Source organism: Ursus americanus, chromosome 10 (assembly GCF_024610735.1).
Source record: "Ursus americanus isolate L20-20 chromosome 10, mUrsAme1.1.p, whole genome shotgun sequence".
NCBI lineage: Eukaryota > Metazoa > Chordata > Mammalia > Carnivora > Ursidae > Ursus > Ursus americanus.
The window spans coordinates 64,203,391-64,218,543 of record NC_142136.1 but is presented as its reverse complement, the minus strand read 5'-3'; the positions used below and the strand labels follow the sequence as shown (position 1 = coordinate 64,218,543).

The window sequence follows — 15,153 nt, the reverse complement described above, 5'->3', positions numbered from 1 at the left end:
CATTTATTGCAACAAGCACTGAAAACATTACTAAATAATTAGACTGACTTTTTTTTAATTAACTAGTTACCCTGCACTTACAGAATCATTTATACACATCGACCAAACCAACAGTATTGACATAGTGTAAAATTTTAACCAACATCTTTCTTATATTTTAGTCTTCTGTATTCTAGTCTGAACTGTTATGTCAATACCACTAAGATACAGAATATAGAATTCTGTTTAGTTTCAGTACAGAAGCTACCTTTTAATGAAGTCTAATTGTTTATGTTTATGAATGAGAAACATCCGCAATAATTGTTGTAAGTGAAACACTGAAACTTTTAGAAGAAATCAATCATGGGGTTGAGGGAAATAAAATTACTAGTAAAATGTGATCACACGGATATTTTATATTAAAAAATAAATATAATTACCAAAGGGCTGATTTAAGAAATCATTTATTAATTAAGTTATTCCAAATTGGTGTCAACGCCTTGGAAATCAGGGTCGTGAAGCCAGAGAATGACTTCATTCACATATCTAGTTACAGCTGTAATTTAGAAAATTGTTTAATATGGCTACACTTAGTTGAAATTTAAGAAGCTAGCTCTTACAGCTTTTGTTCATGTTGCTGAAATCAGTGTGCTCTTAAAATCAATAGGAAATTGATGACAAGGGGATGCAGTAAGTGAGAGACCTAGAGAACCGTACAGTAATCGGCACTATTCGTGTCACAGGTATGAGCAGAACTCCATGCCCACATGTCAGGATACCTCCAGGAAGCTTATGATGGCTTCTTAGGAAACGAAAAGGCCTTCTTGTTTTTCCGACCCTTTATGGAAGCTTAGTATGGTCATTGACTGTCAGTAATTTGCATTCATTTCCTACTAGCAGCAAACATGTAAAATGCCCAGTGATTCCTAGACTGTGTAACAGCAAGAGTTCATTTGTAGCCAAAGGAAGGCATCCCCTTTTGGTAGTGTTATGATAAATTTGAAGACTTTAAGCAGGAAAATAAGTGTATATCAAAGTTTCTAATGAAATTGTTTAATTTTAAACTAATGTTTAAAAATGAGAAATTATTGTAAAATTAAAACAGATACTTCAAATTAGTTTTGTTATAAACATGAATGTGTCTTTTTAAGAAACCTATGTAATATGAAAGATCATAAGCTAAACATAATGGAGCCACAAGGAAGTTAAGCATTTTAGAAAGAGAACATTCTCATTCAGGTCTGTGTCTTATTATTTTGCCATTTCTAGGAACAGGACATCTAATACATAGAGATAAAATACAGTAATGCAAAGAGCATATCGTACTTCTTTACATAGAATATTTCAAAGTAAGAAAAAGGGAGATTTGCTAAGTTTGTATAGTCTCTTATTTCTTTCTTGACTCATTCATTGCAGGCCCTGGAAAGTGAATTTGTTTCTTGCCAACTCCATCAGTGGATTGACCTTATATTTGGCTACAAACAGCGAGGACCAGAAGCAGTGCGTGCTCTGAATGTCTTTCACTACTTAACCTATGAAGGCTCTGTGAACCTGGATAGTATCACTGACCCTGTGCTCAGGGAGGTAGGTGTTAAGTCCCATATTATTCCAAAGATTTCGGTCATCTCTCAAACACAAATTTGGCTTTCCGTCTCTTTCTGTATAAATTTCTTTTCAACATAAACTTTTATGAAACATAAATTTCAGCGTTTTGACAAATGTAGGAAAATGAGTATTATATGTCAAAACCAAGTAATGAGACCACTGTGTTCTTCTCTTTTGAACTGTAGACACATATAATGCACTTCGATATCCCTACTTTACTTGTTTTATTTCAGCATCTTCATTAAAATGCTTAATGCTCTGTGGGTGTTATTAATGAAACCTAGTTGAATATTTGAATAAGAATTGTTCACATTAAAATAAGCTGCCAGTATATATTTTCTTAATAAAAGCAAAATTACAGACTTCCAGACAGAATGTTCAAAAAATGCATTGATAAAGTAGATTAGGGTATAGTATTTTATTCCAGAATGTTCTTTGAAATACATCAATAAAATAGATGAGGGTAGAGTATTTTTATTCCTGTGTGTTCTTACCCTGAAAGTTTATAGCTAACAGTTGGGAATTATGTGCTCTACTATGTGCATAAGTATTTTTACTGAAAATATTCATATAAAATATTATTTAAATCACTTCCACACTGCACAAAATGACTTCAGATAGGTGAAAGAGTAAAGGAGCAACAGCTGCTGGGTAAGTCTCGCTGCCAGGAAGCCACGTCCCAGCCTCCATTCCGTGCTATAGCGGCCATCTGCTGTGTGCAAAACAAGCAATCATGGCTACGTTTCCCGTCAGTGGAATGCTTGTTTTATTTTTTTACTTTTAATTTTAGAGGTGGAAAACTTGTAGATTTGGGAAATAAAGCTCTACAAGAAGAATTTGCATCCATAAAGTTATTTCTTACATACCTCTACAAAAACAAAATGGTTCCATTTGTATGGCTTCAAGCAGAGAAGAGAGGGGAGAGGCTTGAGATCGGTGCTCATTGGACCCTTAGGGCTAACTATTCAGAGAACACATTGTAAGCACGTCATTAGGTGCAGTGTTATATCATGTACGTGCGAGGAAATGGATTAGTGCCTGAAACTGGGAAAAGGGGATGGAGACAGAGAACGAACGAATGAGAGAGAAGCCAGATCTTATGAAAGTCATGGGTGAAAGAAGGGATTTTCTCTGCAAACCATTATACTCACCTGATTTAGTACTGTACAAACTGTAATCAGATTATTTTATAGGAGATAATTCTGAGCTTAATTACTATTTTCACAATATACCTTTGCCTGGTTCTGTAAACACCTTACAAATTATATTCTCTTTTTAGAACCAATACCTTTAGAATCAAAAAAGAATTGGACTAGCTTATCTCTTAACCCAAGACCACCTTCAAATTGGTTTTTGACTTTTAAATACCATCAGCCTTTTTGTTCCTGAATATCTCATCTTACAGTTTACCCATTAGATCGCTCTGTCCTTGATCCACTTTGGAAAAATACAATATTTTAAGCATATCTTGTGAAAGTGCAAGACAGCATTAAAATGGACAGGAAAATAGCAGATTTCTCATATTATTTTTTTTTGATAGTCAAGGATAATTTATTTGAGCATATTTTTCAGATTTCTCATATTTAAATGAGAGTAAAGAAAATGATAAATGAGAATAAAAAGAAGATGGAATTAGAATTGAGACTTTCTTTACATAGATATTGTGCTTTTTGAATTCTATAAGAATACCTGCTTCTATGAAATATCACACCATTGCTTTGGACAGTGGGGGAAAAAACTATGTATGGGCCTTAATTATCAAGTAATAGGACTTCCTAATGAAACATTACATGAAAATGTATAATTTTTTAAAAGTTTTTATTGGATGGGAGTGATTCAGCCATGATGGCCGCTTGTTATGTAGATGGTCTGAACAATATGTTACTGCCCCTGATTCCTTCATAGTGAGGTAGACCGCCAAGCACTAGGGGGCCTGAGTTCAAGACTCTCTCGTTCTAGCATTCTCATTCTGAGCACATAATTGCTGAATGCTGAGGTTTCACTAGAGAAACTCCCAGAGTTATTCTATGATAGATATGTCCTCCGACCCCAGTTCCTCACCTGCCTCCCTGACCCACAAACTCTGATGTCTGTTCTCAGAATACTCCCTAAGAGAGCATGTACCTGGAACACGGTTACCTTCCTTCCACCAACCAGCAGAGGCCCAAGCACACACCAGCAGAGAGAGACATTAGCTCTGACCCTGTGGACCTTTTCAACTCAAGACTGCTTAGAAAGATATTTTATCTCCTTAAGACTGCTAAGAAACTGCTTATTATATTGCAGCCATAGCAGATGAAATGATATCAAGGGACATGAGTTAACTGTCCTTCTCCCCACTCCCCCCCTTATCTCCTGTACCCCACAAACTAACATATTCCCCAAAACATACTGCAATATTATTTAGGAACCCTCGATAGATGAGAACCCACCTAAAATCTGTGAGCTATCTAATGCTGGCCAAGACGTTTGATCTCCATCTACTTCAATTGCTCTCTCTATAAAGGAGGAATAATACATGAAATACGTTTGCCAACCTAAACAGCGCTTAGCATCTACTGTCACGCAATAAACTCTGTAGATAAGAGGAATGAAGTGTGCAGTATATTCCTATTTGGTAGCCATTTATACCTCCTTACGTATACATTTCCCCTGTGAGGGGGTCCTCTGGGAGGCACAACATCTTTTATGAAAACGTCAATGTTGAGATCCCAGAGGTCTGTGTTATGGTACCATGACTTGAGAAAGTTGATACCTACCTGAATGGTTGGACACAAACTCTTGGAAAAAGCAGTGTTCAAAATGTTAGCCCTCTTATCTAGCTTAATGAATTTCTTTTATTTGATAATGTTTGTCTTTGTATTTTTTAAATACTAAGATCATTACATTTCACATAAATAAAACCAAAGGAAGGTTATAGTTATACTAAACTCCAGCTAGCCTAAGGAAGATGATTTTTTGATGCTTAAATTAAACACTGATTTAAACAATATTTAATATATGAATATCAATATATGTCCCTTTTGTAAATATATATATATATATATATATCCCACAATCTGCCTATAACTTTGAGCTTTGAAGTTAGGGCTAAAATTTGAGAAATGGCTTAAGGTTATTGATTCATTCTTCCTTGACAGGTGAAGTCATGAAGCAGCACTAACCACAGCAATTATGGCATTAAAATGTCAAGAAATTAGAGGTCAGAATAACAGATAATTTTCTTCTCTATGTCAGATTTAAAATTGACATTCTTTGACAGCTTAGGATCTTTGCCTGAGAAAAATATGACAGCTTAACTTATTTTATACTTGTAAAGCAGTAACTGATAATAAACTTTATCATGACAGCCTCTGGGCAGAAACATGACAGAACAGTTCTGGTACAAAGCGCTTCTTAATATGTAAACACTAGATCTGTTGGATATTAGATATTATTTAAATTGTCTTGGCTTACATCATAATCTTCTAGACACATTATTTCATAGATGAGCTCAACTGACTATTGGAGCAGTAATTTTAAGCATGGTAATGAATATTCTTTCTTACCATTTTTACATATTAATAAAAATGATGTGATTTGCTTTATATTTTTACTTACCAAATGATGGCCAAGAAACTCCATCCTATGACGGGCTGAGAAAATAGAATATTCTAGTTAGTAATTATCTGGTCCCAGGGTGTTCTAACTCCTTTCTACTCAAATGTGGTCCATACCAACAGTAACACCATCACCTGGGATCTTCTGAGAACTTCAGACTCTCAGGCCTTCCCAACCTACTAAATCAGAACATACATTTAAGGAGATCGCCAGTGACTCATCTGAGACATTTAAGTTTAAGAAGCACTGTCTACTATAGGTGTATAAGAAGATCTGGAAAGCTTTTCTCCTCTTCCTACAAAAGTAGAGAGAATGGTGTGATGAAACTCCCATGTACCTATTACCTAGTTTTGAATTTTTAACTCTAATGGTCTTCTATATCCCCAGCCCTCAACTATTTTCAAATACACCTGCCATATCCATCGAACCCCATCTAACTCCCTATCCCCTGTCCCACTCCCCATCCTATGGGCATCTCAGGATAGCCACGGAGAGGGTTGAAGCAGCTTTATTTTGAAAAACAAAAACCTTTTCAGGTCTTTCATATACATCCTCAGTTAAAAACCATTAATCTAGGCCAATAGTCTTATTAAATAATTTTTCCAAGGACACCCGTCTATGTAGCATCAGAGTCAGATTTAGATGAGGTCTCCTGATTCTCAATTCAGGGTTGCTTTAGTCCCATTACTTTCTAGGAATTTTAAAATAACAGTATTTACTAATAGTTCCTAGTTTTGGAGATGATATTCTTCTTACTTTCAAAATGATTCTTAAAAATGAGGGACACCTAATGTGTATTCCCATTTCACTAATTTAACCTGTAAGGTTTTTCTTTCTATTCTGTTTGTGCTTTTGAATTTCGTAAAATCCTCAACTCAGTAAAACCAGGAATTACATGGGAAATTTTAAGAAATCTTTCTCAGTGAGGTGCCTGGGTGGCTCAGTTGGTTAAGTGTCCAATTCTTGATTTCAGCTCAGCTCATGATCTTTGGGTCATGAGATCGAGCCCTGCATCTGGCTCAGCACTGGGTGCGGAGCCTGCTTAAGATTGTCTCTCTCCCTCTGACCCCCCCTTCACTTTCACTCTGTCTCTCTCTAAAAAAAAAAAAAAAGAAGGAAAGAAAGAAATCTTTCTCAGCCATTTCGTTCGTTGTTTATTTTAACCACTTTGCAGAAAAACTTGTTTTGTCTGTCTTCAAGAGTTCCAAAGGCACTAGCCATAGTCGATAGTTGGTTAGTAGAGATTACAAATTAAATGTCATGATTTTTTTTTTACTGTACTCTTATAATTAGTGAAGAACATTTCATTCTAAGTTGTTTCTAAAGTGGATCACTCTTCCGATCATGGATATAATTACTCAAGCCTGTCTGCCTTAGAGTATGATTATATGGTATGTAACCGGCAATAAAATACGATAGAAAGGTAGAAACCAGGTAATAGGTTTCATCACAGCCAGTCATTACAATTTGAGACATTGAGTGACTCCCTTTACTTTTATGTACCTTAGTTTTCCTACCTATAAAATGATAACACAAATGATACCTAACTCATGGGTCTGTATTTGAGGAGCATATGAGAAAAGATATGGGAAAATACTTTGTAAACCATAAAGCACTACATGGACATTAGTTATTATTACCTAAAAGCATAATTAAATGAAATATCTTGGAAAAACTTTTGTTTTAATAATTCATTTCTCTATATCATCATATGTACCATCAACACTACCAAACTGAAAAATGACTTAAATGACTTCTCTTCAACAGTGAGAGGTATATACACAAGCCTATCGCAAAAGGCTATTTTGCTGGCAAACTATTAGAACATATGGGCCATGCAATATTTATTTATGCATACATACACATTCATCTATGCCGGAAATATTAAAGCGTTAAATGCTAAATTTTTATATTGCCAGTAGTTATAAAAGTGTGGCATTTTTAGTCTAATTTTTTTGTTACTAATATTTCTTGGTCTTCTTAGATTATATTTTCTGCGTTTATCTCTTCCTTTGATCTGACAGGGATCTGCTTCCTTGGATCTGCTATAGTGAGAATATGCCCAAAGGAAGTAGAATAGATTCCTTCAGTTTTCACTTTATTTTCTTGCTGAACCATTCCTGCTACTACAGAAACCTGACATGATAAGGCTATCAAGAACCAACAAGACAGGGGCGCCTGGGTGGCACAGCGGTTAAGCGTCTGCCTTTGGCTCAGGGCGTGATCCCGGCGTTGTGGGATCGAGCCCCACATCAGGCTCCTCAGCTATGAGCCTGCTTCTTCCTCTCCCACTTCCCCTGCTTGTGTTCCCTCTCTCGCTGGCTGTCTCTATCTCTGTCGAATAAATAAATAAAATCTTTAAAAAAAAAAAAAAAGAACCAACAAGACAGACACGTCTTTAACCAAAACAGCTACAACGCTGGCTTTCCTAGAAGATGAACTCATAAAATTTATAAGGAAAAAGTTAACCCACTTTTCATCCTAATGATGTAAATTAAGGTATTTGTAGTGAGGACATTGATGGCCGTCTGGTCATTGCTTATTCTTTCTGTGCCTTTGTCATCCCTTGTCTTTTCCTTCCCCCATTTCTGACTCCTCTCTTCTGTCTGACAAGGGGTAGCAACACCCCCCTTGTGGATCGCTTGAGTGCGCTGTAGCACAGTGTTGTCCATTTACAAGGGCCGTGATGCCTAATTGTCTTCATCTGCGAAATATCCAGGGGTTTTCTCCTGGGCATTTATTCTGAGATGTGATTGCAACAAATGATCAACAAAAGGGCTGATAAAGATTTCTTAAAACCATCTTCATTTTCCCCTACAATTCCTGGAAGTTTTACTGAGTTAAAAATGTGAGCAAATTCAAAAGCCAAATTGAAAGAGAAAAATAAAATAAAATAAAATAAAATAAAATAAAATAAAATAAAATAGAAAGAAAACCCCTCCATTTTAAATTATGGAAGTGGAAATCTACATTAGGTATTCTTTTAAGCTTAAAGAATCATTTGGGGAACAAGAAGAATATTCTGATCCTTAAAACGAGCAAGAGTATAGAGTCCGATGTGTCTGTGTGTTCCTCATCCCCAGCAATAAGGCCTGCATTGCAAAGAATCAGTGACTAAAGTTTCTATATAGAAATTAGTATCAAGAAAATTAATGACACATATTTAATTTTGATTAGTGAATAAATCTTTAATTTAGGTTTATCTTTTCTCCTTGTAATTACTGCAGTCCTTAGCTAGTCCATGGTCATCAATCGTCCACTAGAAAAGCATAAATAATGCAGCGAGTCGAAGTGGGATGTGTGTCATTTCTGTGAGATGTGCTTTTTCTCGTCTTTGTGTTATTTTATTGCATAGTGTTGAGAAGTGCTAATTATTGATTTTCAGAAATTAACAGCAAATGCTTTCACAAGCATCTAAAGTCATATTTTACACAAGGAAGAAGGCTGAAAATTGCAGCCTGCTGTTTGTAATAGAAATAGCTGGAAGGGATTTCCTTATCTTCTACTAACATAGATTTCAGTTATATTACACAGTTGTTACCTTAGCATAAATTAACAATTATTCAAAACATATTGCATGCTTCAATTTCTTGAAGTAGATATTACTCAATCTAAATACCTAAGCATTTCAGTTAGATGTTCAGAGCTCATTTTTAAGGGTTTTCAACATATTGATAATGAGCCTATTTACAGCCATTTGAAATCTCAATATAGTGTATCTAAATTACTGTTTCCCGTTTGTGTCAAAATCAAAGAAGAGCACTTTGTTCTGCCAAATACATGCAATACTATTTTTAATTTGAATTTAGCCTAACAAAAATATATGATTTCATTTTGTAATGTTTATACCACCACCTGGTAAACCTTTGTCTGGATGTCATTCCACTTCCAGGCAGATCTTCTCAACTTTTATTATTTTCATTATTATTTCCTTTCCATGATCAGACTCTCCAAGTGAACTTATTTTGTGTGGTGAGGAAAATTACGACTTCTCTTTCCTTCCTCCTCCCCCACCACCACCTTCCCCCATCTTCCGTTTCCCGAATCAGCCAGCATTGAGTTTGCTTTGTATACATCAGTTCTCAGGGAGAATTTGGCAGGGACATTGTACTGATTCTATGTACTATGTAATGATCAATTCAAAAGTGAGCAAAGAAGAAAAACCTGGAAGAGTCCTTAAGACATCATCTGCTGGGGCTCCTGGGTGGCCCGGTGGGTTAAGCATCTGACTCTTGGGGTCGGCTCGGGTCATGATCTCAGGGTCATGAGATCGAGCTCCAGTGGGCTCCACGATGTGGAGCTGTGGCCTTAGAGGGAAGACTGCAACCCAGCCAACCACCGAACTGGAACCTGGCAGGGAAGAACCATAGGATAAGTTTTACATCCCCTTCCTGTCTTCTGTCCTGAGCTCTCATTGGCCGAAAAGAGTGGGAAGATAAAGGAGCAAGAGAGTAGCAGGGATGCAGTCTCCGGGGAGGCCGGTTACCCCCCCCCCCCGAGGGCAAGGAAGATGGTCCAGCTCAGTTCTGTGTTCCCCCTGAGTTAGTCACTGCTTTAGGCAAATTTATTTAAGGCATGCGGGGTGGAACAGCCACTACCTGCCACATTAAAATACACGTACTTTTCCTACCTGAGTTACCTTATACTTATTTTTAAATATAAAAATTGAGTGAGCCTGCCACCAATGGCACTGACCTAATTGGAAGAAGAACTGTTCTGGACAGAGCATTATTTTATCCAAAGGGCATGGTGCTTGCTTTTCACATTCACTGATGTTCACGCTCATTTGTTAAGTCAGATAAGTAATATCATCATGATAACTCATCAGTCCGAGGAAGAAATGGGAATTGGCAAGAGGATAATTCTCCTCTTTATTTCTTCTAGGTTTATACTAAAAGAATAAAACCAAGCACTGAGGGCAGGTCTATGAACAATCAGAATCCTCTCCCTCAATATTGTCTAACATAGTCTGATAGTTACGGCAAAGTGGTTCTTTTCTTACTTGAGTTATTAAGTATTTGCTGAAATATTCTAATAATTTTGCTAGTATAGACTTAGCCTTAATGCAGCTGATTGTTAAAAGGAAACATTTGTTCTTCTGTTGTGTAGTTTCTATGAAAAACTAGAAGCGGTTGAATATAAAATAGCATTTTTAATTTTTTATATAGTTTAATGTTTGTAAAGCAAGAAATAATAAAGTGCAGATATTATTTTCTTGATTTATTTTGCTCCTGTTTTTCTAGCATTAAAAAGTAATGCTTTATATGATCTTGTTTTATTATAACAATAAACCAGAAGCAAAAGCATATCAGTTAAAATACAGTCTGCCATTAAGTAATCTTTTCTCTTATCATTTCAGACTTCTCAAAATTCCATTTTTTTTTTCCTATTTGGTATATAATTGGTAGAATTGGAGGTAGAACAGAAAGATGATATAAATCACATATATATTTTTAATTGTGTGTCAAAGGTGTATTTTCTGGTAAAAAAAAAGAATATCCACTTTAAAGCATTAAAATAAAATCATGCTAAGTACAAGCTATAAAATGAGATAACATGATCCTAAGGAAATTTTTAGAAAATCCTTTTCTGTGTTCCCAAGGAATCCATTTTTGCTATTTTTATCTTGAAGTTTCTGAAAATTATCAATAATTAACTAGGAATTTCAGCATAGTCTGATATTTGCCTTGTGGGTAGCACAACCTGTCGTACTTTATAAAATGCTGACTTTTCAGGAAAACAATTTAAAAGATGGCACAGACCAAGCAAAATGGATGAACTAGGTCATTTGACAGCTTTCCTTATTAGCTTCCTCACACTGTCTTTCTCATGGCACTTAGACCTTATGACATTTCATCAGAAAGACAATACTAAATTACGTTTACACAAAAGACTAGACGTTGTAAAGATTCTACAGGAGGAAAATGTATCTGGGTTAAATTTACTTGTATTATGGAAAAGACAAGATTAACCAAAGTTTTTATCTCTTGGGTACCAGAGGGGGTGTGCACTAGATAAATAGCAAACCCAAGGGGAGGCAGAAAGCATGCTTATTCGCCTAAATAGTAATTTCTTTCTTCTAGAATATTTTGAATTTATCAGTAATCTGAACATCACTCTGAACTATCATTTACCCGCCGCCATTTGTAATTTTGCCCTGGCTCTGAAATCTTTCATATTAACAGGCATACGTAAAATGCACCTAGACCACAGCATATTTACTTCCTCTTTGGAGGATTTAATCCCAGCTGTGTATCTGTATTTATAGAGGAGGTAGCATTTTGGGGGGTGGGGAGGGAAAGCAAGAAGGAGATAAAAGCAATTAAGCAAGAGGTGCTGCAGGTCAAAGGAATAAGGTATGTGTCACAGCCATAGCTAACACATATGGCCCCTTTATGCAAATTAAAAAATAAACCCTCATTAAAAGGATGAATAATAAAAAGTGCCCCTTCCTTCAGCATTTGAGGTAGCGTCTATCCCTCATTTGCCCCCCAACTGGGCACCTTTGTGCAGGGCATAGATGAGGCAGCTGTACCCCTGGCTCTGACCTTTGAGTAGCAGAAGACTAGAGAGAGCTTGATGAAAATGTGGGTAATTTTGTTACTTGGTAGGCAGGTCCTAGAGGATTTTACAAAGCAGGCCTAACAAGAAAGTAGGGAGGGGAAAACAGGAAACTGTCCCTAATAGGAACTTCCCCTAATGGAAGCTTTATATTACATATAAGCAGGTAATACTGAGTTATGTGTCCTCTGTGTGTAATGAAATCTGAAAGTCACTGTTCAAGTTTACTTATTTTGTGATGCTATTCGTAACTTAGGCCACATTTTTCTTTATTTCTCTGCTTACCGCTGAAAAATTCCATATTTTAGAAGTCCCTCCAAAGTGTTTTAAAAAAAAAAAAAGAAACTTTTTTCCTAATTTTATGATCTACCTATTTCTTGATGGGTCTTAGCTGGGGAGAAAAATAAAAGCTAAGTGCATGGTAACTGCTCAGTATTCAACCATATAGTTTTTATAAGAAAAAGTAAGAATCCATGTACCAATTAAAATGTAGAACTCTTAAGAAACTAACTTACTTCTCATTCCTAGCTGAACAATTCCTGGTGAGGAAATAAAGTGGATTTCCTTATGTGGTTGTTTTCTGAGATAAAATTGAGTTTGATGTGTAAGAGTTTCAGCATATGAGTACCTTCAGAGATCACATAGCCTGAATCATCACTTTATTTACAGCTTTGACCACTGCATTCTGCATTCACAGATACTTGTACAAATAAATACACGACGTCAGTATAATCACTTTGGAGAACAACTCGGCCGTAAAACAAAGTATTCCTACCCTCTACCTTGGCAACCCAATACCTAGGTTATGCACCCAACAAAAATGACTGCTCACCTCCATCAAAAGACACGTGCAAGAATTTTCTAGGCAACTTTATTCATGATAACCTGAAACTGTTAGCAGCCCAAATATCCATGGACAGAATTGACGGATTGTGGTGGATGAATACAGTGGGACGCTATCATGGCCCCAACAACAACAAAACATTGATACACAGAACAGCAGGGATGAATCGCACAGACGTGTTGATCAAAAAAAGGCAGACATGCAAATAGGTATCGTATGATTCTACTTATCAGAAGTTCAAGAAAAGAAAAAATAATTGATGATAATTTTCACGGTGCAATTATCATCAAAATAGTGATTAACCTGGCGGAGGGTGAGGCGGGGGGGGGAAAATGCTATGGAGCAGCAGGAGGACGGAATCATCCCATAGGTATGCTGCCATGTAGACACCACCCAGCCCAAGATGTGGAAATGTCCAATTCCGCGCCGAAGCCCTCTGTCTAGATCGGAGTGCTGGTTAAAAGGGAGAAAACAGGGCGCCTGGGTGGCACAGCGGTTAAGCGTCTGTCTTCGGCTCAGGGCGTGATCCTGGTGTTCTGGGATCGAGCCCCACATCAGGCTCCTCTGCTATGAGCCTGCTTCTTCCTCTCCCACTCCCCCTGCTTGTGTTCCCTCTCTCGCTGGCTGTCTCTATCTCTGTCAAATAAATAAATAAAATCTTTAAAAAAAAAAAAATAAAAATAAAAGGGAGAAAACACACGCTCAATTAATTAAAGTGGATGCACATATGTATGTGTGTATATGTGTATATAAAGCAGCTTTAGTCTAAGCTTTAGTCTAAGATGCCACATTCAGTGATTACAAAGGCCTAAGAAAGAATATTGTTTAAGTACCAGCAGATCCGTATTGTCATGTTATGCCACTAAAGGGTTGCCCACCCATAAATACATGGTCTTTCTTTTTTTTAATGTTTTTTTATTATGTTATGCTAGTCACCACACAGTACATCCCTGGTTTCTGATGTAAAGTTCGATGATTCATTAGTTGCGTATAACACCCAGTGCACCATGCAACAGGTGCCCTCCTTACATGGTCTTTCTTATTTGTAAAACACCAAAGATTTTGTCAGTCACATTTGGTTTGAAAAATCTACTGTTTTAAGCCTATTACCAATGCTAGATTTATATGAAATGTGTAAGACTTCTAGTGCTGTTTATTATATGTAAAAAAGTTACAATCACTTACTGATTCTGAGATGCTTGTCATTGTCACATCTCCGCACTCCAAATCGCAGTGTGTCTTACAATCAATAGTGGATCGTAGTTTAATTGGCAACATTTTTAAAATTTCTTAATAGTATATAAATTAATGACACTTCTCACAATGGATAACATCTGAGATTCGATGAGGTGAGAGTGACAGACTTATTTCACAAGTTTTACTCTTCTCTCATACACATTATGAAAGTCATGAGCTCACACATTCAATATCAGTTCATTCTTGCTTCTGTGGAAAGTGCGGTGCTTTCCACGGTTTCAGTAACCAGCGGTCAGCCATGTTCTGGAAGCAGTGATTCTGACTTAGCCTCAGAAGGTCAGCAGTCGCTTAATGTTAGGTCGTAGTGCCTACCTCATTACCTCACTTCATCTCATCAGTTAGTCATTTTTTTAAAAAAGATTTTATTTATTTGAGAAAGAGAGAGCACGAGTGGGGTGGGGTCCACAGGGCAGAGGGAGAGGAAGAAGCAGACTCCCCGCTGAGTAGGGAGCCTGATGCAGGGCTCGATCCCAGGACCCTGAGATCATGACCTGAGCCAAAGGCAGACACTTAATAGACTGAGCCACCCGGGTGCCCCTCATCAGATAGACATTTTACCATCTCACATCATCATCATAAGGAGAGAGGTGAGTCCAGTACCATAGGGTATTTTGAGAGAGAGACCACATTCACATAACTTTTATTACAGTGTATTATCATTGGTCTATTTTATCAGTAGTTATTGCTGTTAATCTCTCACCGTGTGTAATTTATGCATTAAACTTTATCATAGGTGTGTATGTACAGGAAAAACAACATACGTAAGGTTCGGTACTATCCACAGTTTCAGGCATTCTTTAGGGTCTTGGACCATATACCCCGGGGATGAGGGCAGGACTACTGTCAATCTATAAAGTGATAGCTTCCTTGTAATACAAATTAATGTTTTGGTAGTAGATTATGAAAGGATTAACAAATGCCGAAGTCTGCAGGAGTCAGACGGAGGAAACCGGTGAAGCGGGCCAGGAGGCAGTGCATGCCTGGGTCCGAGCGGTGGGCATTACAAAAGGGCCCCTGAGCCTTGGCACTAGACAGGTGTTGCTGTGCAGGAATGTTGATGAACCACCTCTTATGGGTTTTTTGAGAGAAGCCAAAAAATCCAATTTATTGTATGAGATTTTCTGACCTATAAATGTTGGCTCAAATAAAAACCATACCTGTGAGCTGATTCTAGCCCAAGGGCTGCTGGCTTCTGACATCTGGCTGAATGTAAGGTCCTATGCCGTCCTGGCTAGAACGTTCACCTCTGCAAGAGCCCGAATCTCTGTTTTGGTTGATGAGTATCACAAATATCTAAAACGGTACCC

General features: G+C 37.1%; 1 protein-coding gene across 9 annotated transcripts in view; it reads left to right on the top strand.

Moving 5' to 3' along the window:
• NBEA (neurobeachin) overlaps positions 1–15,153 on the top strand; it is a 662,067-nt gene that overhangs the window by 618,084 nt on the left and 28,830 nt on the right. For all 9 annotated transcript variants that reach the window (XM_087865187.1, XM_045796974.2, XM_045796975.2 and 6 more), the window contains one exon: positions 1,396–1,563. In XM_087865187.1, the coding sequence (XP_087721313.1) occupies positions 1,396–1,563 (168 nt within the window). The remainder of the gene's footprint in view (positions 1–1,395; positions 1,564–15,153) is intronic.